This window comes from Xenopus laevis, chromosome 7S (genome assembly GCF_017654675.1).
Source record: "Xenopus laevis strain J_2021 chromosome 7S, Xenopus_laevis_v10.1, whole genome shotgun sequence".
In the NCBI taxonomy this organism is placed as follows: domain Eukaryota; kingdom Metazoa; phylum Chordata; class Amphibia; order Anura; family Pipidae; genus Xenopus; species Xenopus laevis.
Window position 1 is genome coordinate 12,118,054 of NC_054384.1, and position 24,792 is coordinate 12,142,845.

The 24,792-nt window shown below is 39.0% G+C and overlaps 1 protein-coding gene across 2 annotated transcripts in view; it reads left to right on the plus strand.

The window, feature by feature from the left end:
• Positions 1-24,792, plus strand: part of stk32c.S (serine/threonine kinase 32C S homeolog) — a 144,685-nt gene that overhangs the window by 66,127 nt on the left and 53,766 nt on the right. For both annotated transcript variants that reach the window (XM_041570885.1, XM_018227366.2), the window contains exon 2: positions 7,107-7,162. In XM_041570885.1, the coding sequence (XP_041426819.1) occupies positions 7,107-7,162 (56 nt within the window). The remainder of the gene's footprint in view (positions 1-7,106; positions 7,163-24,792) is intronic.

The window sequence follows — 24,792 nt, forward strand, 5'->3', positions numbered from 1 at the left end:
GGCTCTGTAGAGACAGTGACAATGCTCAACCTGATATAGTTTATAAAAGATTGTCACAGCTGCAAAAGGCCTTTACTGCTGCTTTATGGCACCATGGGGCTTTTCAATTCTGTGAACAGAATGAGAAGCTTTTGCTCCACTAAAATGCAGTATTTCTCATTTTCTGACTCTGTATGTCTCTGCAGGGTTGGTAGATACAGTGGATTGTTTCAAGAAAGGTTTCTTACTTAATGCATGCCAAATTCTATAAAAGTATAGACACTATAACATATACTTTTTGGAAACATTTGTATTTAAGAGGTAGATTATTTTAAACTTCAAATTCAAGTACAGGTATGGGATCCGTTATCCGGAAACCCGTTATCCAGAAAGTTCCGAATTACGGAAAGGCCGTCTCCCATAGACTCCATTATAATCAAATAATCCAAAATTTTAAAAATTATTTCCTTTTTCTCTGTAGTAAGAAAACAGTTTCTTGTAGTTGATCCCAACTAAGATATAATTAATCCTTATTGGAAGTAAAACCAGCCTATTGGCTTTATTTAATGTTTATATGATTCTCTAGTAGACTTAAGGTATGAAGATCCAAATTACGGAAAGACCCATTATCCGGAAAGCCCCAGGCCCCGATGATTCCGGATAATAGGTCCAATACCTGTATTTTCTAAACACGGTGGTGGAAACGATGACCTCAATCGAGTAAATTACCTTGACACCAATTTCTTTTACTTGGTTGTATTGAAAATCGAATTGTTCCAATGCAAGTTCACGAATTCGACCATCCTGTTGTCAGATGGTTTCGTTTGAATTTTTGAGAATTTTTGATTTGATGAATTTGTGTTTCTTGTGTATTCTAGATATAGATATAGAAAATATGTGATGTTTTTATCACCCAAACGTTAGTCAGTTGCTGAGAAGAGAGGACTCTTCCTCCACATAAAAACGACGTATGGTGCCAACTTCAGTGCCATGTAATTGTCATGCCATTTATAATGATGAAGTGGGAAGAAAGATGAGTCTGTACCGATACCCACTTTTGTTCTCTTTGGAAATATTCCCGTTTGTCTCACGGCTGTTCCGACCTTCCTTCTCTTGTTTGTTCTTGTACCGTATTCAAGGCTGTTTTGTTTTCCCCCAGATCTCAGTCAGGCTGTGTAATGTGAAACAGGATAACTCATATCTACATGAATCATTATACTACATGCCCGCAGGACACAGGATGGGTTTAATTCATTCAACCTGCCTGGTGATGCCTTGAGATTGTATAAATGAAGAAGCCTTTAAATAACTGAACATGATGCTCTTAGTACAAAGATAAATACGTATTCAGAATGCTCAGTAACTGGGGTTTTCCGGGTAAGGTATATTTCTGTAATTTGGATCTCCATACCTTAAAGGGCATGTAAAGTCTAAAATAGTATTTTGTATACTAAATATAAACATGAACTTACTGCACCACAAGCCTAATCAAACAAATAATTTATGCTTTCAAAGTTGGCTACAGGGGGTCACCATCTTGTAACTTTGTTAAACATCTTTGCAAGACTAAGACTGTGCACATGCTCAGTGGGGTCTGGGCTGCTTAGGGATCGTCATAAACAAAGCTGCTTGAGTTCTGCATGGCTGGGAAGTAAGGCGGGGGCTCCCCCTGCTGTTCATAAGTATGATTGTTTCCCTGCTCAGCAGTTAGGGACCGTCTGACAATTCCTATCCACAGCAGTAAATGAAGGGAGAATTTCACTGCATACAGTCAGGTTTCTTATAAAAACGGTACACATTTTTTACTTAAAGTATATTGGAGATAGGTTTCTTTTTTATTAAAGAGAATGTAAAGTCTAAAATAGAATAAGGCTATAAATGCTGTATTTTGTATACTAAATATAAACATGAACTTACTGCACCACAAGCCTAATCAAACTAATAATTTATGCTTTCAAAGTTGGCTACAGGGGGTCACCATCTTGTAACTTTGTTAAACATCTTTGCAAGACTAAGACTGTGCACATGCTCAGTGTGGTCTGGGCTGCTTAGGGATCGTCATAAACAAAGCTGCTTGAGTTCTGCATGGCTGGGAAGTAAGGCGGGGGTTTATTTTTCATTAAAGAAATTAAAAATGGGATTTTATATGTTTGCCTTTACATGCCCTTTAAAGGGGTTGTTCACCTTTGAGTTAACATTTAGTATGATGTAGAAGTGATATTTTGAGACAATTTGCAACTGGTTTAGATTTTTTTTTATTTAAAGTTTTTGAGTTATTAAGCTTTATTCAGCAGCTCTCCAGTTTCAATTTGAGCAATCTGATAGCCAGGGTCCAAGTGACTCTAGAAACCATGCATTGATTTGAATAAGAGACTGGGATATGAATAGGAGAGGACCTTACTAGAAAAACGAGCAATAAAAAGTAGCAGTAATTAGAAGTGTGTAGCCTTACAGAGCATTTGTTTTTAGATGGGGTCAGCAGCACCTATATGAAAGATGGAAAGAGTCAGAAGAAAAGGGCAAATAGTTATAAAACTATAAAAAATAAATAATGAAACCCAATGGAAAAGTTGCGTAGAATTGACCATTCTATTACATACTAAAAGTTTACTTAAAAGCAAACCACCACTTTAAAGCTACTTAAAAAAACACTTAAATATGGGGAGGCCCATTTATCTAAGGTCGAATTTTGAATTCATGTGAATTTTTTTTTTACGCTAATAAATTTGAATATACTCGATATTCAAATGAGAGGTTATTTAAGAAAAAATTCAAATGTCTAAAACTCAAACTAATATTACTATTCAAATTCGAATCGAATTCGACTAAACTCGAATCAAGTTTTTTTCTCCAATAAAAACTCGAACGTCAGGAAGGCTATTAACATCTTCAAATGGGTCGCTGGACCTCTGCCATTGACCTGTACATGAATTTGGCATGTTTTAGGTGGCGAATAGTCGAATTCGAATAGTTCCCAGGGTCAAGATTTTTTAAATCTTGAATTTTGAATTCAAATCGAGTTTGGAAATCGAAAATTTGAATTTGAATTCGAATTAACTATTTCACCCGCAATAAATCTGCCCCTACATAAACCCAATTGAGTTGTTTTTTCCCCAACGAGTATTAATTATATCTTAGTTGGGATCAAGTACAAGGTTGCATAGTCCACATATGTTTCAGGAGCAGTGCTCCTTGGAAAATGGGAATTCTGGGGAAAATGCTGCATTATGGGAAACTAACATCATAATTGTGCTCAGAATTGCACTTTGCTCATTGCATTTGTGATTGTAAATGACCCCTACCGTCTTCTAGTTTCTCACTGTGATGTTTGTAAATCTTTTATCTACACTGGTTACTGGGATCATTTAGTGGCTTCCTAAAAATCTATAACTATTCTGTTTATGGTCGTAGTGTTGCAGTTATTTTTCAAGAAGTATGTAGGTTTGTACTACGGGTCTTTGCTGGTCTGTGAAAGGGAGAATCTCCTCTCATGGGGAATTGTGAGCTGCCATGGCGATGTAGTAAAATAATAGGTTCTTGAAGGTTTAGATGGCATTGATTTGTTGCCAACTTGGGACCATGCAAGGTAAAAATAGGTGACCTTCTTGATTCATGATTTAGATTACAGATGAAATAGGCCATAGTGGTGCATTGGGTTATTTGTAAACAGTGCATAAGGTTCTTTTTATATCTGGTGAGGGAATACTACCCTGCATTCCAGATGGGTTCCCAGGCTGTATGAGTCTTCTGTATCAGTACCAACCCACATGGCATGTTTCCAGTGGGTGCATAGTGAGAGGCATTTCAACATATCAGGTCATCATAAAACTAGGGCTTGATTTCATATGTACAAACTGAATACAGTTAAAAATATTGGACCACCATTTGACCATTTATAACAGGTGCAACTGCTGAAGTGCCAAACCATCAGTGTAGACAACAATTGAGCTTTCCAATGCTTCAGATGCCTACATGCTGTATATGCCTTAGAAATCGAGCTATTGTTGTCTTCTCTTTGTGGGAGACTTGTTCTCTGAGAAGCGAGTTTATATACCGTGTAAAGTTAAAGCCATATGTGAGTCGGCAGATATAAGGGATAATGATTATGATTATGGCACAATTGAATAGTGGACATTTTAATGAACTTAATTTCTGCTTTTGTTCTTGGAAAAGAATGATGTTTCTCTCATTTAGTGCATTTGGCAACGTAGCTCGTAATGACTCTCCTCCCGCTACGAGCACAAAGACCATCTTAGAGAAAGAAAGATTGAACAGTGTGATTAAACTGTTGAAGATAGTGAAAACAAAATTCAAGCTTTACAAGACAAGCCATGGTTTTGTGTGGGAACCCCATTCTACCTAAAAAAAAAAAAACATAAGGTTTCAAACAAAAGGAATATGGGAGAGAAAGGGCACAGAAGGTGCCACCAGATGTACCACACTGAGGTTTATAATACAAACAAATGAATTATTACTTGATTCAGATCTTACGTATAAACAACAGCTTGCAATAGAAAGGGTAGAATAGAAAAGCTCTTAATGTTTAATCACAAACACTTTAAGTTGTTGCATTTTCTCTTTCATGATTGTACGGGAGCACAATTCTATTTTGAGTTTATTCACTTGGAAAAATGTGAAATGTACCAAAGCAGGGGAAAAAGAGACCATAATAGTTGCAAATAATGTACTGTTACTGCTCAGATAAAGGAGATGCTAACTTAAATTGTCTTCTACTTCAGATATAGTTCCTCACTGGTTGTATGTCTAGGAGGGTAATGGTTTGCCCACATTTACTCTAGAAAGTCCCTTGGGCTGGGCCTGTTGAGATTTGGGAGGGGAGAGCTGTTTCCCTTTCCAGGTTAATGTTTTCTTATTATTGCCTGGGGACAGGGCCGCCATCAGAAATCGCAGGGCCCCATACGAAAAAATTTCCTGGGCCCCCTGGTCTGCGCCCACTGCAAGCCCCACCTACATGTCCGCCCTCCCCACCACACAGTAAAAAAACAACAAAAAAAATATTGGTGGTTAGGGTTCCCACATGTTAATAAAAAATAAAAAGATATTGGTGGTCAGGGCCTCCCATAAAAAAACATTTGTGGCCAGGGCCCCCCCATTAAAAAATATTGAGAAAAAAAATTGGTGGCCAAAATTGGTGGCCAGCCCCCCCATTATAAGAAAATTGGTGGCCAGGGCCCCTTAAACGTCCATGCCTTCCCGAAGTCAGCAGCTCTCAGAAAGATGGGGGCCCAGCTAATCAAGTAAGTGTGGCATGGCCGGGCCCCCCTTACCCTCGGGCCCCCTACAACTCTCCCCCCCAGTCCCCCCTGATGGCTGCCCTGCCTGGGGATGTCAGGTTTCCCTTTTAAGGAGGAGTCACCATGTGGTTTTGTCTCTTTGGACCCTCACTGGAATGGATGTTGTTGGAGAGCCTGAGGGAGGAGGCCTCAGAAGGAGCAGATAGTGTGAGGATAGATCCTATTATACTTCACTCTAAGAGTGAGAAGCTGAAGGTAGTTAGAAGAAGAGCCAGAGGCTACAAAGAGGAGAGCAGAATGGATAGTACCCAAGGAAAAATAGATCTCATGGAGCAACTCTGCAGGCCTTGTACTCTAGCTGTTTCTGATGTCCTGCCTGTGCCTAATGCTATCAAGGGAAGTATTTGATCTTGTGCCATTTTGAAGTAAGAAGTAACACCTGAGAGACTGCTTTAATATCCAGCAAATAAAAAGTTTACAAAGAACTGGCACCCAAGGAAAAGTGTGTGTCATTCCTCCATCCCTACTCAGAAACAACAGGGAGCAGACACATGTTTCACAGAGTGAGTAACACAAAGGAAGGAATAGGTGTCTCTATCCCTCCTACATACACTACTATATACAGTACTACTTTTATACTGCCTGCTATAGGTATTTTATATCTACTTACAGTTATTGCCACATCCACTATGACAAGAGTAATAGAGACTAGTTTGTGCTGTTGCCAACATAAAGTCATACTTTTCTGCTTAGGCAAGTATAATTCTCTATGGATATGTGTGACATTTCTTTTATATAATGAGAGTGAAACTGATTATACTTTGATATTTAATTATGAAAAAATGTTCTTAGTTCAGCACTTCTGGGGTCATTAAAGGGGTGCTTCACTTTATTCTAACTTTTTTTATGTTAAAGGACAACCAATTCTGAGCAACTTTTTAATTGGATTTCATTATTTATTTTTTAAAAGTTTTATAGTTATTTGTCTTTTTCTTCCGATTTTTTGCAGCTTTCAAATGGGCGTCCCTGTCCCCTTCTAAAAAACAAATGTATTGTTATTACTACTTTTTATTACTGATCCTTCTATTCAGGCCTCTCCTATTTATATTCCAGTCTCTTATTCAAATCCATGCATGGTTGCTAGGGTAATTTGGGCCCTAGTTGCCAGTTTGCTTCAAATGCAAATTGAAGAGCTGCTGAATATAAAGCTAAATAACTCAAAAACCTTCAATAATAAAAAAAATTGCACATTATCTCAGAATATCACTCTCTACATCATACTAAAAGTTATCTCAAAGGTGAACAACCCCTTTACTCATCATTGGTAGTGATGGGCGAATTTGCGCCGCTTTGGTTCGCCGGAAAATTAGTGAATTTCGCGAAACTGTGAAAATTTTGCGAAACAGTGAAAATTTCACGAAACAGCGCCACCATCTAGTTTTTGACGTCAGCGTCCATTTTTTTGACGCCGACGAATTATCGTCATCGAATTTTTGTGCCCATATCACGAATCGCGCAAATTAGCGCCTGGCGAATAAATTCACCCATCACTAATCATTGGGTAATTGGGCCTCTGCTTATGCTGGTAATGCACTCAGAAAGATCATTAAGATCCAGCCCATTATGTATGGATCTCTGTGTAAGAGGAAGTACAAGTTAGATTTGGGGTGAATGCTGAGTCGTTCATTTTGGAACATGTTACAGTATGGCTGGTGTGAGAATTATTTCATATATCTCTGATGCAAATGGGGCTTGAATCCAAAATATCTGTCCACCACTGATTTAGAGTAACTACAAGATGTTGCAATATTTAATTGATGTAATGGTCAAGATAATAGTTTTTTAATTAAGCAAAACTTTATTCTCTTCCAGTGAACCTGGATCACTTTCAGATTCTGCGAGCAATTGGCAAAGGCAGCTTTGGCAAGGTAGGATTTTATATATTTATTTTATTATGCATTGAAGTATTATCATCAGAATGGGAATCGCCAGGCAAGTTTGTTAAGGACTGTCAATGTACAAGAAGAATTTTGAAAAACATATTATTGATTTTTATGGGTTACTGCACTGTGGCAGCTTTGCCTGTTGTTAGTAAATGAGCCCCAATGACTGCTCTGGCACATTAAAGTAACTTGGATTTTTCAGATGTATTTTTATTAGAGGTTGGAGTTGTGTTACTATAAAGCAGTGTTCCCCAGCCAGTGACTTGTGAGCATTATGTTGCTCACCAACCCATTGGATGTTGCTCCCAGTGGCCCTTAAAGCAGGTGCTTATTTTTCAATTCCTGGCTTGGAGGTTTTGCATGAAAACCATGTGTACTGCCAAACAGAGCCATCTGTAGACTGCCATAGGGGCTTCCAAAGAGCTAATCACAGTCTTTATTTAGTAAATATATTCCTATTTGTGTTGTTCCCCAAATATATTTACATTTGATTGTGGCTCAAGGTTACATAGACTACTACTAAGCCATAATGACCAATAAAATATTGTACATAGCCAAAAGTATCTAGGAACCTGCCTACCCAACATCTTATTATTAAGTAAAGGGAATATTACTCCAGTTTTATGGTAAGTCTTCAACTAGTTGGTAGGATTTGTTTTCATTCAACCAAAAGAGCATTAGAGAGGTTGGCCATGCATGCATGGGGCATTATTGTGCTGACACAGTAAAGTATTCACAAAAATTTTGCCTGAAAGTTGGAAGCACAGAATTGTCAGGAATGTTATTGTTCACTGTAGTCTTCAAGTTTGCCTTTAGCAGAACCAGGGGCTTTATCCCAAACCATGAAACACAACCCCAGACCATTATCCTTCTCTACAACTCTTTACCATCAGCATTATGCAATTGTGCCATACCCTGTCAGGTTTCCATATGGTGAAATGCCATTTTTAGTTCTAGAGGATGCTTTTCCCATTGCTTCCAAGTAACATGGAGGTGACAGGTATACAAATCAAGCCAACTCTCGGCATTTGCACAGGGTCATGTTAGCAGGGGAGGATTAATGCACAGGCCTAGTGACCCATTGTGATCAGGGGCCCATCTAGCTTTTTTTAAACTATTATTTCTATTTTGTTTAATTTTATTTGCGCAGCTGGGTCCAGTTGGGTACATTTGCTGGGAGAAGAAGGCAGGAAAGGTGCCGAACCAGACCTAGCTTAGAGAGCTTGGGTGCAAGTGTGCCTGGATCCAGACTCAGCAATAGCCTAGAAGGGGAGCCTGTGTGGATGTAGCCTTGAGGCTGCATATATCATTAATCCACCACTGAGGAGGTAATTTATTAAGCTCCAAATTTTTCTAGTCAGACTTTTAAAGTGGAAAATACAATTTTTTCAGATTAAAAAACCCTTGATTTTTTGGGGATTTATTAAGTCCAATAGTGTTAAAAGTCCAATGAAAAATGTACTCCAACTCAGACCTGCCAAGAACATGTAAAAGTCAATGGCAGATGTCCAGTTAAGAATCTGAATTTTTTTTTAGTTGTGCTGGGTTTTTGAAAAAATTGTAGCTTTCGGGCGTTTTTACAAACAGAATCTTAGGATTTAAGTGCAAAATCTGATTCGGATTTTTTAACGATTTTATTGTGACTTTTTCCGCACAAGCAAAATTCATGAAAATGTATTGATTAATAGGGGGTAAAGGTCTGTGTGGATTTGGACGGAGTAGTTTTCAGAAAATAGTGAGATCTTTTCAGATTTTGATAAATAATTCCCTAAAGGTTATGGGGTATATTTATCAAAGAGTGAAGTTAATAGTGAAGTTCCGCCACTTGAGTGAAATTCCGCTACACTCCATTCATTTCTATGGGATTTTTATAGGCGTATTTATCAAAGGGTGAACTTTCACTTTCACCCATTGATAAATACGCCTTTCAAAATCCCATAGAAATGAATTGAGAGCTGCGGAATTTCACTCAAGTGGCGGAACTTCACTCTTTGATAAATTTACCCCCATGTGTGTTCAAACTGATATCAATAAAACCATGTTCTCCATCCTGACAATGCTTCTGGAGAGAGTATGGACCTCAGCAACATGAGCACATGTCATTTCAGATGGACTGCCCAGATATTTCTAACTAAATGTGTCTGTATACTTTATAGACCTGCAACATCTGCCTTCTTATTGGGTGCTATGTTTCGCTTCATTGCGTTGCGGTACAAGCTCCTTTACACTGTGGCACTACTTTCCTCATTCACTAGGAAGGTGGATATGTAGTTATAATGAAACCTTTTTTATTTGACTTTTTTCAAGTAAGAATATCCTTCATTCCCAGCATATGAGGTTTGTGCCTGAAGGAAAGTGCGGAAAACCTGTGCATTAAGCCTTCAGCATTCTTTATTCGTCTGCCAGTCCATCACTTTCCCTGCAACGTCCAAAATAGCTTCTTTTGCTTAATATTCTGTTTAGAGATTGGCTTGTGTAACAGGCATTATACCCTGATCTGTTTGATTTCTGTCTATGTTATTTGGGCCATTGACATAGAAATAAAAATGTAGCTACATATGTACGTCAACAAAGTAATGGGTTGCTGGAATTTGTAACCACTTGCAGCCGGCCTGGTGTGATAGTTGTCAATTTTACAAGCTATGATAGATCAGCTATTTGTAGCACAATAAATATTTGGACTTAACTATGTGTTTGCTGTTGAAGAAATTCTTTTGCAAATTCTTAATATACACAGGGTCCCTCTGTTTTTATTTCTTCTGTTTTCTTCATTGTCATTTTTTATCCAGTTTTATCAATCCATCCCGTTATTCTCCCATGCTCTCCCCCACCTCTACTATTATTTGTCCTCCTTTTATTTTCTTACTTTCCATCTTTCTCTCATGCACACATACACTTTTTTTCCTTTTCTGCTTTCCCATATTTTGTCTCATTTGCTTTCTCTGCTCTTCTTATTTTATCTGATGTTCTCCCAGTCCCATTCGATCTCTTACTCATATTCCTCAGTTTTTTTTTCTTTCCCCCATCCCATCAGCTCTCCTCTTTTCTAACATGTTTATTCTTATAGTCCTTCTCCTTTCTGCCATTAGCTTTCCAAGGCTACCCTACTTTTATTCTGTTCCATACCCTATACCTTTCATTCCTATCTACTGTATATTCTCTTTTGTTTTTTCCTTTCCCTTTGTCTTCTGCTTTTCACTTTTTTTCTCTTATTGGTATTTTGATTTCCTTTATTTTCTTTTGTCTACCACAATGCCTTTCACCTAATCCATACATATAACCTTATTCTCTTTTTCTTATTGTCTTTCTGTTCTGTTTTTGCAAAGCCTAGCTTCACTGTCTGGTCTGTAACCTTATAGGACATCTATCATTGGCACTATCATAAAGAGCTGATTCTGATTCCTACTTACCCACATTCTGAGCACCAGGCTACAGGCAATATCATGATGAGAAGTCCTATACTTGTCTTTTAGGAAATAATGCATTCTCAACTTAGATCAGTTTTCATGACCCACTGTAAGAACTTACCCTGGTAGTCTAGTGGGGGGACGGCAGGGTCGCCTGCCGTCCCCCCACTAGACTACCAGGATAAGTTCTTACACCCACACCTTAACGACTTTGTTCAAGTAAGGCTGCACATTTATCTTTCCCAGCAGTGACATCTCCCAGGGTTTGTCTTTTGACCTGACCTCGCCATGGTCACAGCAATTAGATCCCTCTGAAATGTTGATGCTTTCACAATGGATGTTCAACTCAGTCTTACAAAAAAAAAAAAAAGATTAGATCAAATTCAACTTCAAAACTGCCCTTAAGCGTCATCATTATTTAAAAAGCTTTTTAAAAAGCAAAATGTGGTGACACTTTCCCTTTGAGGACCCTCCACTTTTACTCCAGATACTTCTGCTGCAAACAAGTGTTTTTCAAGTAGGTTACAAGTTCCACCAGTTTAACTAGGTCTGTTCACTTTATTTTACCCATAGGGGATTTATAAATGCTGTAATGTTAATATTCTCAGCCTATAATTTATTCAGTGATTCATGTATTCTGGCCTAATTGTAGAGCAGTGGTTACTAGACAGTCTTCCAAAGCACAAAAGTGAGGGGTGCGGACATATCTTGTACCAACATGGACATCTTAAGTACCAGTTTCCTGAAGTGCATTACTCACATTGTTATTTGAATACCCTGCCTCTAACTGTTCATGAAAGGAACTTATAAGGCTGAGATAAAGGGAAAATAAGCAGCACAAATAATTAGGCATAATGTATCTAAAATCATATTTAGACTTTCATTTTGCATTGTATTTATCACTATTTAAGTTATATTCCTTCAATTACTTTTTGGAAGGAAAATCAACTTTGAATTACAAAAAGGTCGTTTCCCAAAGACTCCAAATAATCCAACATTTTTAAAAGTGTTTTCCACATATTTATATCTCTCACTGTATTAAAAACATAACCTAACATTTAACTGGAACCTCCTTTCTTCAGATGCCCCATTTGAGCACTGGAGACCAAAACTGTACGGCATATTGTAGATGGGGCCTTACCAGTGCTCTGTACAATGGAAGATTAACTCCCTCCTCCATTGACTCTATGCCCCTTTTTACACAGCTCAAGACCTTATTTGCCCTTGATGCTGCTGACTGGCATTGCTTGCTACAGTCAAGGTCCTTTTCTATAATGGATTTGCCTAGTGCAGTCCCATTAAAGGGCATGTAAAGTCTAAAATAGAATAAGGCTAGAAATGTTGTATTTTGTATACTAAATATAAACATGAACTTACTGCACCACAAGCCTAATCAAACAAATAATTTATGCTTTCAAAGTTGGCTACAGGGGGTCACCATCTTGTAACTTTGTTAAACATCTTTGCAAGACTAAGACTGTGCACATGCTCAGTGTGGTCTGGGCTGCTTAGGGATCGTCATAAACAAAGCTGCTTGAGTTCTGCATGGCTGGGAAGTAAGGCGGGGGCTCCCCCTGCTGATCATAAGTATGATTGTTTCCCTGCAGAGCAGTTAGGGACCGTCTGACCATTCCTATCCACAGCAGTAAATGAAGGGAGAATTTCACTGCATACAGTCAAGTTTCTTATAAAAACAATGCACATTTTTTAATTAAAGTATATTGGAGATAGGTTTCTTTTTCATTAAAGAAAGTAAAAATGGGATTTTATTTTTTTGCCTTTACATGCCCTTTAAGGATATACGTGGCTTGGATATTAAGGTTAGTATTCCACATCATAAGCAACAGATTATATCATATTAAGTGCCCAATTAGAGAATCTTACCAAACTGGAATATAGATATCAGTAAACATTGCCCTTTTACATTGTTTCCCTTGACCCACCATTTAATGATATTCTCTGTCTTATCTCAGGCATCATCTGACCAGAAATACATATGCCACTTGATATGATATAATTTGTTGCTTAAGTATTCATTTTTGGGGTACAGTTTTCCTTCAATTGGCTCATGTGAGCTAACATGTATGTGTGTCCTTGGTTTTTTTGTGTGCGCAGTGAATCGTATAGTCCCAGGGAGTGGCCTTTAGTACATTAAACTGCAGCTTTCTATTCAGGATTACCCAATGGCACACACTGCTAAAAAAGTATATTTTTTCTGAAAATGGTTTATTTAGATAAAGGAGGGTTTTACATATGAGCCGTTTTATGCAATATCTTTTTATAGAGACCTACATTGTTCTGGGGTATAGTTTTCCTTTAAACTAGTGACCAGTAGATGACAGCAGTCCAACGTTGTCCCCCAAACCGTTCCATTGAACTTTGAAAATCTGCACTTGTCTTTTCTTTCATTTTATTTCAGAAAATAAAATTTTCCATTCCAACTCAATAGATGATAGACTACAAATAAATTAGACCTTTCCCTGATGAGAACAGTATGGGTGCCCCTTCTGTATGGTAAATAAAATGCAAGCTAGAGGCTGCTTATAAATAGACTGTGCCACCTGTTTGTGTGCATCAAAGATATTTAACATTTTTCTGTTGATTTAATATCATCTGATGTTTTCCAGTGAGTTCGGTAACAATGCTGCTTGCTGGGATGTGTATACCCAGTGACCTCTCTGTTTCTGGACAGCTGGTGGTTGGCATGGACCATGACATGACTCCTCTACTGTTCTCTGTCCAGCATTTTTAGTTGCAGAGATGAATGATACAGGGCTTGGTAATGATCTCATGAACTGATCATTTTCCTCCCTGCCCAAGAACTTGTAATTGTTCAGATCTACCTTCTGGATGGTTATGGAACAAATATTGTTAGATTTACATGGGGTTATTTTATTTTTTGACTTGAATGTCAAACCAAATGTATTTTCTTCTCTATCAGCAGATAAAGCCAATTAAATGTTAAATTTGCTTTCAAAAAAATGCAATTGATTTTTTTTGACTCACATCCTCTTTGCTAATGGTAAATGAAACATATACCTAATTATATATTTATATTTATAGGAGCGCTATGTATCTGGAAAAACAATTCTAAATACATTTCAAAATTAAAATAACAAAATAAATAGATGTGAATGTAGAAGTTTGGAGATGAGGACAAAGATATATATATATTTGCAGTAGATACTGTATATATAAACGCATGTAAGGAGGCAAAATGTGAATTGTTAAATAGTTAGGGGCACATTTACTAAGCTCGAGTGAAGGATTCGAAGTAAAAAAACGTAGAATTTCAAAGTTTTTTTTTGGGTACTGCGACCATCGAGTAGGCTACTACGACCTTCGACTACGACTTCGATTCGAACTAAAAATCGTTCGACCATTCGATAGTTAAAAAAAACTTTCGACTACATACTTCGCCACTTTAAGCCTACTGAGCTACAATGTTAGCCTATGGGGACCTTCCCCATTACTTTTCTATGGGTTTTTTGATCGAAGAGAAAGGTTGATTCTAAGGATTTCATTGTTCGATTTTTCCTTCGATTGATCGATCGTAGTATTTGCGGTAAATCCTTCGACTTCGATATTCGAAGTCGAAGGATTATACCTCAAGGGTCGAATTCGAGGGTTTATTAACCCTTGATATTCGACCCTTAGTAAATGTGCCCCTGGATGTATTATTAGTTTGGCCACTGGGTGGCAGTGCTTCCTAAGTTGAACTGTGAAAGTTGTTGGTACTGAAGAGTGAATAAAGCAAACAGGAACAGGAAATATGTTGGCCATGCAGTGATAGAGGAAGGGACAGCAGTCTTTGTTAGAGAGAGGTCATGAGAAAAGGTTGTGCCGCTGTCTACCTGTTTTGAAGGAATCACAGCAATAAACTTTTATTTAATGTTTGAGAGAAAGTCTGCCATACCTCATTGCTTAACTTTACACGCAGTTGGTTTCAGTTTCAATGTACAGCAGCAACATTATGCATATATTCTATATCACCAAACAAAAGAGATTGTTATATAATGGTTTTCATTTGAGATGGCCCAGTAAATATCTAGGTATGTACACAGTGATTGCTACATGGACAGCAAGAGAACATTGCAAGATAATGACATTTACATGGACGACTAGAGAACCCAGACTAGTGACATGTGGATAACCAATTGCTTGTCACCCCATTTAATGTTGCCTCTCCACAGCTGTACAGCAGGTCCTTATCTTTGAATATCTTCTGCGGACAAAACAGAAATTTACCCAGGTTAAGTAAACCCCAATGCTCTTACACTAAGAATGTTCATTGGCTTAAATACAAAGCAGATCATTGGAGAGCTGAACCTGGAATCAGAGCACTGGCACTTAGTGATGGGCGAATTTATTTGCCAGGCGCAAATTCGCGGCGAATTTGCGCAATTCGCGAAACGCCCACGAAAATTCGCGGAAAAAATTCGCCGGCGTCAAAAAACGGGCGCCGGCGTCAAAAACAGGCGCTGGCGTCAAACACGGGCTCTGGCGTCAAAAACGAGACACCCGTGCCGTTTCGCAAATTTTTCGCCATTTCGCGAATTTCGCAAATTTTTCGGCGAAGCGAAACGGCGCAAATTCGCCCATCACTACTGGCACTGTATTCCCACACATTGGAAGTTTCTTAGCAGTATTAGGGGAGGAGGGTAAAAGTTTGTTTAAAAGACTACCAGCAGAAGGCTTTCCACTGGAGAACTAATAATTACTAATATATAACGCCTCATCTCACTCCTCTTTTAATGAATAGTAAACAACTGCACATATTGATGGTGGGGAACCCTGAATCTAAAGGCGCTCCAGACCTAGTTGTCAGTGTCAGACTGGGCTGGCAGGAAACCGGGAAAAATCCGATGGACCTCGGCCTTCATGGGTCCTGCCAACCCAGGCCCACTGCCCCATCTGGACCCAGATACATTCCCCCTTTCGGACCCAGGTCCACTCCCCCTCCTGGACCCAGGCTGCTCCCTTGTCACAGACCATCTCCTCTTCTTAATCACAGACAGAAAGTCTGTGCTTGGGGAGAGATTGTGCGGGGAGACCAGAGGAGATTGCAAGGAGGGTCATGAACTGCTCTAGACTGCCATTACCCTCTGAAATGCTACACACCTTATCCATTTTGATGCTCTTGATGCAATTGTGGTGAACACAACTCAGAGTGTGGCCACAATTACACTGGAATTATGGATAGTGATGGGCGAATTTATTCGCCAGGCGCGAATTCGCGGCGAATAAATTCGCGAAACGCCCACGAAAGTTCGCCCGTCAAAAAAATGGGCGCCGGCGTCAAAAACGGGACGCTGTTTTGTGAATTTTTCGCCGTTTTGCGAATTTCGTGGGAAATTCGCGAATTTTCCAGTGAAGCGAAACGGCGCAAATTCACCCATCACTAATTATGGGATTTTTCATCCAAATATAACATAAATATAAACTTATCTGGAGTTTCCTGCTCAGTTGAAGATGAATTTATTTTTCCTGTCTAAAAGGGTCTCCATTTCCTGCAGTATGTGCAGAACTCATCTCTAACATTTGTGTGGGTGAGCATTTAGGGAATAGTGATCATAACATGGTCTCCTTTGAGATTCTGTTGCAGAAGCAATTCTATAAGGGAGTAACTAAAACACTAAATTTCAGACGTGCAAACTTTGACAGTATAAGGGCATCTCTGCAACATATTAAGTGGGAAATGCTTTTCACAGGGTTAAACACAGAACAAAAATGGGAAGTCTTTAAAATGCTGCTTAATAAATATACTTGTCAGTATATTCCACTTGTAAGCAAGGAACGTCGTTGCAAAGCAAAACCTTTTTGGTTCAATAGAAGCGTTGGTGTTGAGGTGGGTAAGAAAAGACGTGCTTTTAAGGCTTTCAAGTTAGCTGGTACAGCCGAAACATTTATAAGGTACAAGGAGGCCAATAAATCATGCAAAGAAGCTATAAGGCAAGCTAAAATTGCTATAGAAAAGGATATTGCAGCAAGCAGTAAAAAAAATCCCAAATTATTTTTTAAATATGTCAATAGTAAAAAAATGAAGCAGGAAGGGGTGGGACCCTTACTATCAGAGGGGGATCAGCTGGTTGATGAAAACAAAATAAAAGCGCAGATTCTGAACTCGTATTTTTCATCTGTTTACACAAATGAAGAACCAGTAAGTGAAGGTTTCCTTCTTAACACTCCCAATTCTAGTAATACAACTAATGATGCATGGTTCACACAAGAAGAAATTCAAAAGAGACTTGAACAGGTTAAGATTAACAAAGGTCCAGGGCCAGATGGTATTCATCCCAGGGTAATTAGCGAGCTTAGCTCTGTGATTGCCAAACCTCTTTACTTAATTTTTCAGGATTCATTGAGATCTGGTATTGTACCAAGAGACTGGCGAATTGCTAATGTGGTGCCTCTATTCAAAAAAGGATCCCGTTCTCAGCCTCAAAACTATAGGCCAGTTAGTCTGACGTCAGTATTAGGAAAGCTTTTCGAAGGGTTAATAAAGGATAAGATACTGGACTTCATAGCAAATCATAATACTATGAGTTTGTGCCAGCATGGTTTTATGCGTAATAGATCTTGCCAGACTAACTTAATTTCTTTTTACGAGAATGTAAGTAGAGACCTCGATTCTGGGATGGCAGTGGATGTGATTTACTTAGACTTTGCTAAAGCATTTGATACAGTGCCACACAAAAGGTTACTGGTTAAATTAAGGAATGTTGGCCTGGAACATAGTATTTGTACCTGGATAGCGAACTGGCTAAAAGATAGACTACAAAGAGTGGTGGTAAATGGAACATTTTCTAATTGGACCAGTGTTGTTAGTGGAGTACCGCAGGGCTCTGTACTAGGTCCCTTGCTTTTCAACTTGTTTATTAATGACCTGGAGGTGGGCATTGAAAGTACTGTTTCTATTTTTGCAGATGATACTAAATTGTGCAGAACTATAGGTTCCATGCAGGATGCTGCCACTTTGCAAAGTGATCTGTCTAAACTGGAAAACTGGGCAGCAAACTGGAAAATGAGGTTCAATGTTGATAAATGCAAGGTTATGCACTTTGGCAAAAATAATATAAATGCAAGTTATACACTAAATGGCAATGTGTTGGGAGTTTCCTTAAATGAAAAGGATCTAGGGGTCTTTGTAGATAACACGTTGTCTAATTCTGGGCAGTGTCATTCTGTGGCTACTAAAGCAAATAAAGTTCTGTCTTGCATAAAAAAGGGCATTAACTCAAGGGATGAAAACATAATTATGCCTCTTTATAGGTCCCTGGTAAGGCCTCATCTGGAGTATGCAGTTCAGTTTTGGACTCCAGTCCTTAAGAGGGATATAAATGAGCTGGAGAGAGTGCAGAGACGTGCAACTAAATTGGTTAGAGGGACGGAAGACTTAAATTATGAGGGTAGACTGTCAAGGTTGGGGTTGTTTTCTCTGGAAAAAAGGCGCTTGCGAGGGGACATGATTACACTTTACAAGTACATTAGAGGACATTATAGACAAATGGCAGGGGACCTTTTTACCCATAAAGTGGATCACCGTACCAGAGGCCACCCCTTTAGACTAGAAGAAAAGAACTTTCATTTGAAGCAACGTAGGGGGTTCTTCACAGTCAGGACAGTGAGGTTGTGGAATGCACTGCCGGGTGATGTTGTGATGGCTGATTCAGTTAATGCCTTTAAGAATGGCTTGGATGATTTTTTGGACAGACATAATATTAAAGGCTATTGTGATACTAAACTCTATAGTTAATATAGGTATGGGTATATAGAATTTTAATTAAAAGTAGGGAGGGGTGTGTGTAGGGATGCTGGGTTTTCATTTGGAGGGGTTGAACTTGATGGACTTTGTCTTTTTTCAACCCAATTTAACTATGTAACTATGTAACTATTGTACATGGCTATTGACAAGCCTCAGGTCCAACCCCAAATAACTATACACTGTATTTATTGTCTCACGTCTCAGGCTGGGTTTTCAGTATTTCTAGCATTCATGGTGCCTGGGAATAAAGATAGTAACATATTTCAGAGTAATTTCACCCATCTCCACTCCCACACACTTTTTACTCTTCAGCGGTGAGATAAAGACACTCGGAGGGAAAGTTGCAGCTCTCAGGATTTGCAGTGTACAGTAAATTCTACAGGTTTACAAAGCTATTTCTATACCTCTGTGTGGGCTGAGGAATTAAAAAAATGGATTTCAGTGTAAAGTTAACAGGAGATATTTGCAGCTTTTAACTCCTTCCAACCAGCTGCTAGTAATCCTGTAACTGTAACTCCAGTTTAGGCTAGTTTTAGGAAAAAAGAATACACTAGATACAGCAGTAAGGAATAGAAATAGCCCACAAGGCACAAAACGTGTAAGGCTATCCTTTCAGATGGTTGTTTTTGTTAAATAAACTTTTTATCTGCATCAAATATTGGAGTGAAGTCCAGTTTGGGCCAGCCTACAACTGAACATAAATATGCAAAACTGCCTCCCCAAGCTGAAAGTCTGGGGCTTGAGCAACTGGTCCCCCTGTTAATATTGGTAAGTGAACCTTACTATCTATAAAAATCAGCACTGGATGTCCACATCTTCCCTTTTTCCCCTTCGTTATTCATAATAGAAATAGCTGGATTTGATGATAGCATTCGCAGCGAATTTGCGCGATTCGCCGCCAGCGGATAAATTCACGAAACTTCGCCGGCGACAAAAAATTTTTTCCGCCGGCGTCAAAAACGAGACGCCTGCGCCGTTTCACGAATTTTTTGCCGTTTCGCAAATTTTGCGGGAAATTAGATAATTTTTCGGCGAAGCGAAATGGCGCAAATTCGCCCATCACTAATAGTTGACAAGTAAACTCTTGATGGTACCAGCAGGAAATAAGTTACGACCAGTAGGTGGTGTTCTCTAAAGAAGCCATTAGCCGAGTACAAGGCATATCTCCCAACATTAAAAATTTCAGGACATTAATGTGGCACTGAAAACTTTGTCCACTGTATAATGGCTGTATAATGGCGCCCCCTCAATTAAAAAAGAGAAGGTGAAAAGCCATCTCTTTTGAACAAGGTACTGCTTTATTATTACATTGAAAAAAAGAATTCATTTATAAAAAGGTAAATTATTTGATTAAAATGGAGTCTATCAGAGATGACCCTCCATAATTTGGAGCTTTCTGGATGACGGGATCCCACACCTGTACCATTTTTGTGAATTAGTGCTGATGCTTTTTGCTTTTGCACTTGTTTGGATTCATGCAAAGGCAACATGATTATACAAAGCAGAGGAATGGGATCTGTTATCCGGAAACCGTTATCCAGAAAGCTCCAAATTACAGAAAGGAAATCTACATTTTATTCAAATAATTTTTTTTAAAATGATTACCTTTTTCCCTGTAATAATAAAACAGTAGCTTCTACTTGATCCCAATTAATCCTTATTGGAAGCAGAACCAGCCTATTGGCTTTATTTAATGTTTATATGATTTTCTAGTAGACTTAAATATGAAGATCCAAATTACATAAAAATCCATTATCTGGAAAGCCCCAGGTCCCGATCATTCTGGATAACAGGTCCCATACCAGTACAGCAATACACAAGCGTCAGACAATTAAATCGGATGTTATGCAGCAGTCATACATGTTACAGCAGATGCAACGTATGAATTCAGCGCTCTAATGGCACTAACAGCATATAAACCTATATAGGTCTTAATATAGTGAATAAAGTACCCCCTCTTGTAATTTATAAGGATATTATAAGTTACCGAGGAGTTTCATGACCATGAACTTCTCATATCCTCATATTTTGCTACTGGGGGTACTTTATTTATTATAATACACAAGTTTCAGTGAGTCATGTGACAGAAATGACATCAGAACTCACTGTTTATAAGGATATAATTTACAAGATATTCATGGCTTTTATGTATTATATATATATATATATATATATATATATATATATATATATATATAGTTCACGAGTTATGCCCTTTCCTTAAGAAGGAGCAGCTGACTTCGTGAAAGAAAAGTCACCATTCCAGAGGGAGTTATAAAATCTCTACTCTCACAAATCATAAGAATATATTCACTCCAAATGGTGAATAGTAGTCATTTTACCAATGCTCTAAGGGGGTAATGTAATAAAAGGCACTACGTTTGCCCATGGGCAGTAACGCATAGCAACCAATCAGCAGGCAGCATTTACTGGTCACCTGTTTAAAAGCAACTATATTATTGGTTGTTATGGGTTACTGCCCCTGGGCACTTAGAGCCTTTTATTACATTAGGGGGCATATATATTACAGAGAAATCCCAGATTTCAAAATATCCAGTTTACCATCATGAAGTGGCTGTAGAGCTGTTCTCTATAATGTATCTGAACACTTGTTTAGGGTCATTAGAACAAGAACTTGAATTTGTATCCTTGTTCATTTATTTTGTATATTTGACTCGAGTTTCTGGATGAGAATAGAGGGATTACCACTGCATCTAATGCAGCCTAGAAACGCCAGGCACATAAGAAGAATGCGCTGGGATATTTGCCAGTAGACTAATTACCAGTTTAAGCTTATTTAGTAAGTCTATAATGTACTTAGTTCTAATATATTCTGCACTCTGCCTCAAGAACCCTTGCTTTTTTAAAGTCAAAAGCTAAAATAAATGGCATGATTCATGATTGCGGATTAAAGATACTTCGCCTCGGGCTTCATCAACCTGTAGGATCCAAGAGGTTGCTTTGAAGTGTCTGTTACTAGATGGAAGTAAATCCATCCTGCTGTGTTCCTTTTGACTGTGGGAAAGGTTCTTGGTTTTCACTTTCCTTTTATGATCTGCCCTTATGTTATCCCAGAGTGAAAAGAGCCGGAGCTGCTTTATGTTACTGCTACTACACAAGCTGGATGCAATGTTCTCCGGCCTTTAAAAGATCGCAGAAAGTAGGCCATGGTGTTATTGTGTGCAGGATAAATGCCTACAAGTCTTTCTGTTGGAAGGCAAAATTAGTTTAAACATCTTTATTCCTCATTGCAGCAGGCAGGAAACTATCTGGTAAAGTCTAGGGGGTATATTTTTCAAAGAGTGAAGTTAGAGATGGCTACAGTCTGTTAGGGGCAAATTCACTAAGATGCGAAGTTGCGCCAGGCGCAACTTCGCCGCACTTCGCCAGGCGTAGTTTCGCCAGGGCTCCGCAAATTCACTAAAATACGAAGTTGCGCACAGGGGTAGCGTAAGGTTGCGAAGTTGCGCTAGCGTTGATTCGCAATATAAAACGAAGTTACGCTAGCGAAGGCTAATTTGCATACGACGCGAAATTCAAATTTCAATGGAGGAACACGTATCTGCACTACAAATGCCTAGAAAACCTTCAAATCATCAAATAAAAATTTTATTTTGCCCTACACATGTGCCCACTGTCTAGGTAAGTTTCCATGAGTCAGGAAATTTATGGGGGGAGGAAGGGGAGCCCCAAAAGATTTTCGATCTTTTTCAGCCTATCAGCCATCATGTAGAAAACACGCCAGCGTTTTTTTGGGACTTAGAAAAAAAATGGACTTTTTTTAAAACAATCCCTATCTACTCTATTGCGCTTCGCCAGGTCTGAGGTGGCGAAGGGAGTCTAGCGTAAAAGGTAGCGTTCAGTACACTGCGCAAGTTAGTGAATTTGCGTAGTTTCGCCGCTAGCGAAAATTCGCCTGGCGTAAGGTTGCGAAGTAACACTAGCGAAACTACGCCAGCGTTCGTTAGTGAATTTGCGCAGTAGCGAAAATGCCAAACGCTAGCGAATTAACGCTAGCGTTCGGCGCTTAGCGGCTTAGTGAATTTGCCCCCTAGAGTGAAATTCAGCCAAGCTGCATTAATCTCTATTGTATTTTGAAAGGCGTATTTATCAAAGGATGAATTTTCACTTTCACCCATTGGTAAATACTCTTTTAAAGGAGAAGGAAAGCCAAAATACTAAATTACCTTCACTTTGTTCTCCATCAGGCCCCCTCCTGAAACGCCGCTGTAAAAACGCTTGAAAGTAGTGCTCATTCTATGCAGAAGCGTTTAAGTTTCGTCCGTTATCTAAGTTTAGCGCCACCATTTTCAAATTTGCGCTTCTCCTCGGGCCTACTCTCCGTCGTCAATGCGCATGCGTGACCCCGGTGACGTCATTCGCGCATTAACACTGCAGGCAAGGAGCCACACCAGCTTGAAGATCGCTTATAGGGGACGATTCACTAAATTCGAGTGAAGGATTTTGAAGTATTTTTTGGGCTACTTCGACCATCGAATGGGCTACTTCGACTACGACTACGACTTCGAATCGAAGGATTCGAACTAAAAATCGTTCGACTATTCGACCATTCGATAGTCGAAGTACTGTCTCTTTAAAAAAAACTTCGACCCCCTAGTTCGGCAGCTAAAAGCTACCGAAGTCAATGTTAGCCTATGGGGAAGGTCCCCATAGGCTTTCCTAAATTTTTTTGATCGAAGGATATTCCTTCGATCGTTGGATTAAATCCTTCGATTCGAAGGATTTAATCCAACGATCTAGGGAATAATCCTTCGATCGTACGATCGCAGAATTTGCGCTAAATCCTTCGACTTCAATATTCGAAGTCGAAGGATTTCAATTCCTAGTCGAATATCGAGGGTTAATTAACCCTCGATATTCGACCCTTAATGAATCAGCCCCTAAGTGTTACAAAACGTAACGTTTTTTAATAACTACATTTTGAGGCAACATGCAATGATTTTCATTGCCTATAGATGCTTTTATTCAGTCAAAATTTTCGCGGGCGTTTTGCGAATTTATTTGCTGGCGGCGAATCGCGCAAATTCGCTGCGAATTTGTGCCTGGCGAATAAATTTGCCCATCACTAATGGAAGCTATTGCGAATGCGTGTGCCCTAATTCTACGGATTTCTTACAGAAGCAAAGGTACTCTTTTTCATACGTCTATACTTTTTAAAAAATCGATTGGAGCAAAAAGATTGAGCGAAAAAGTAAAAGGGGAATGCTTGCTGGTAACTATATATACCATACATTGGCAACACTTAGAGCTAAAGTATTTTTTGGGCTTTCCTTTAAAAATCCCATAGAAATGAATGTAGAGTGGTGGAATTTCACTCTAGAGGACTGTGATGATCTCTAACTTCACTCTTTCATAAATATGCCCCCTGGTCTCACAGTGTGGAGTACAGAGGCAAACAAACATCCTTTTTTGGTTGTTCTTGGCCTATGATAGATAGAGTTTATAGAGGAAACCTAGAAGGATGATGTTTGTATTTTTCTACAAAAACTTCAACTGTATGACAACCTAGATTTCTGCATGCAGGGTTAGAAAGAACTTTATAGAAGTTGAAGGTGAGCCCTGCAACAGGAATAACTATGTACAATCTTAAAGGAGAAATTGAACCCTAAAAATTAATACGGCTAAAAATTAAATTTTTTATAAACTGAACTTATTGCACGAGGCTAAAGTTTCAGCTTGTCAATAGCAGCAATGATCCAGGACTTCAAACTTGTCACAGGGGGTCACCATCTTGGAAAGTGTCTGTGACACTCACATGCTCAGTGGGCTCTGATTGGCTGTTGAGAAGCTAAGCTTAGGGCTCGTCACTAATTATCCAGCAGAAAATGAGCTTCCCCTGTAATATAAGCTGATGCTACAGGTTTGCTGATTATTAAATTCTGATGCTAATTGCACTGGTTTCTGTGCTGCCATGTAGTAATTATCTGTATTCATTACTAATCAGCCGGGATGGGCAAATTTTCACCTTGTTTGGCTGCGGAAATGACGCCCATACACTAGTATGGCGTTATGCGACAAAAAAAGACGCCCGTCAAAAAAAAATTCGCCACGTGACAACATGTTTTTGACGCCCATAGACTTTAATGGGCGTCAGCGTCATTTCACCGCCGGTGAATTTTTGGCGAAACAAACCGGGTCAAATTCACCCATCCCTACTTATATTGTGACATTTCTATTCTATGTGTACTGTATATTGTGAGTGGGTCCCTAAGCTCAGTAAGTGACAGCAGCACAGAGCATGTGCAGTGAATCAGCAGAAAAGAAGATGGGGAGCTACTGGGGCATCTTTGGAGACACAGATCTTTACTGCTTAACGGTTGTGGCTGCCTTGGGCTGGTACAGAAGCACAAAACATAATGTACAACATTTCTAGCCTATTTCTTTAGTTAGGCTTTAGTTCTCTTTTAATATTTCTGCCCCTT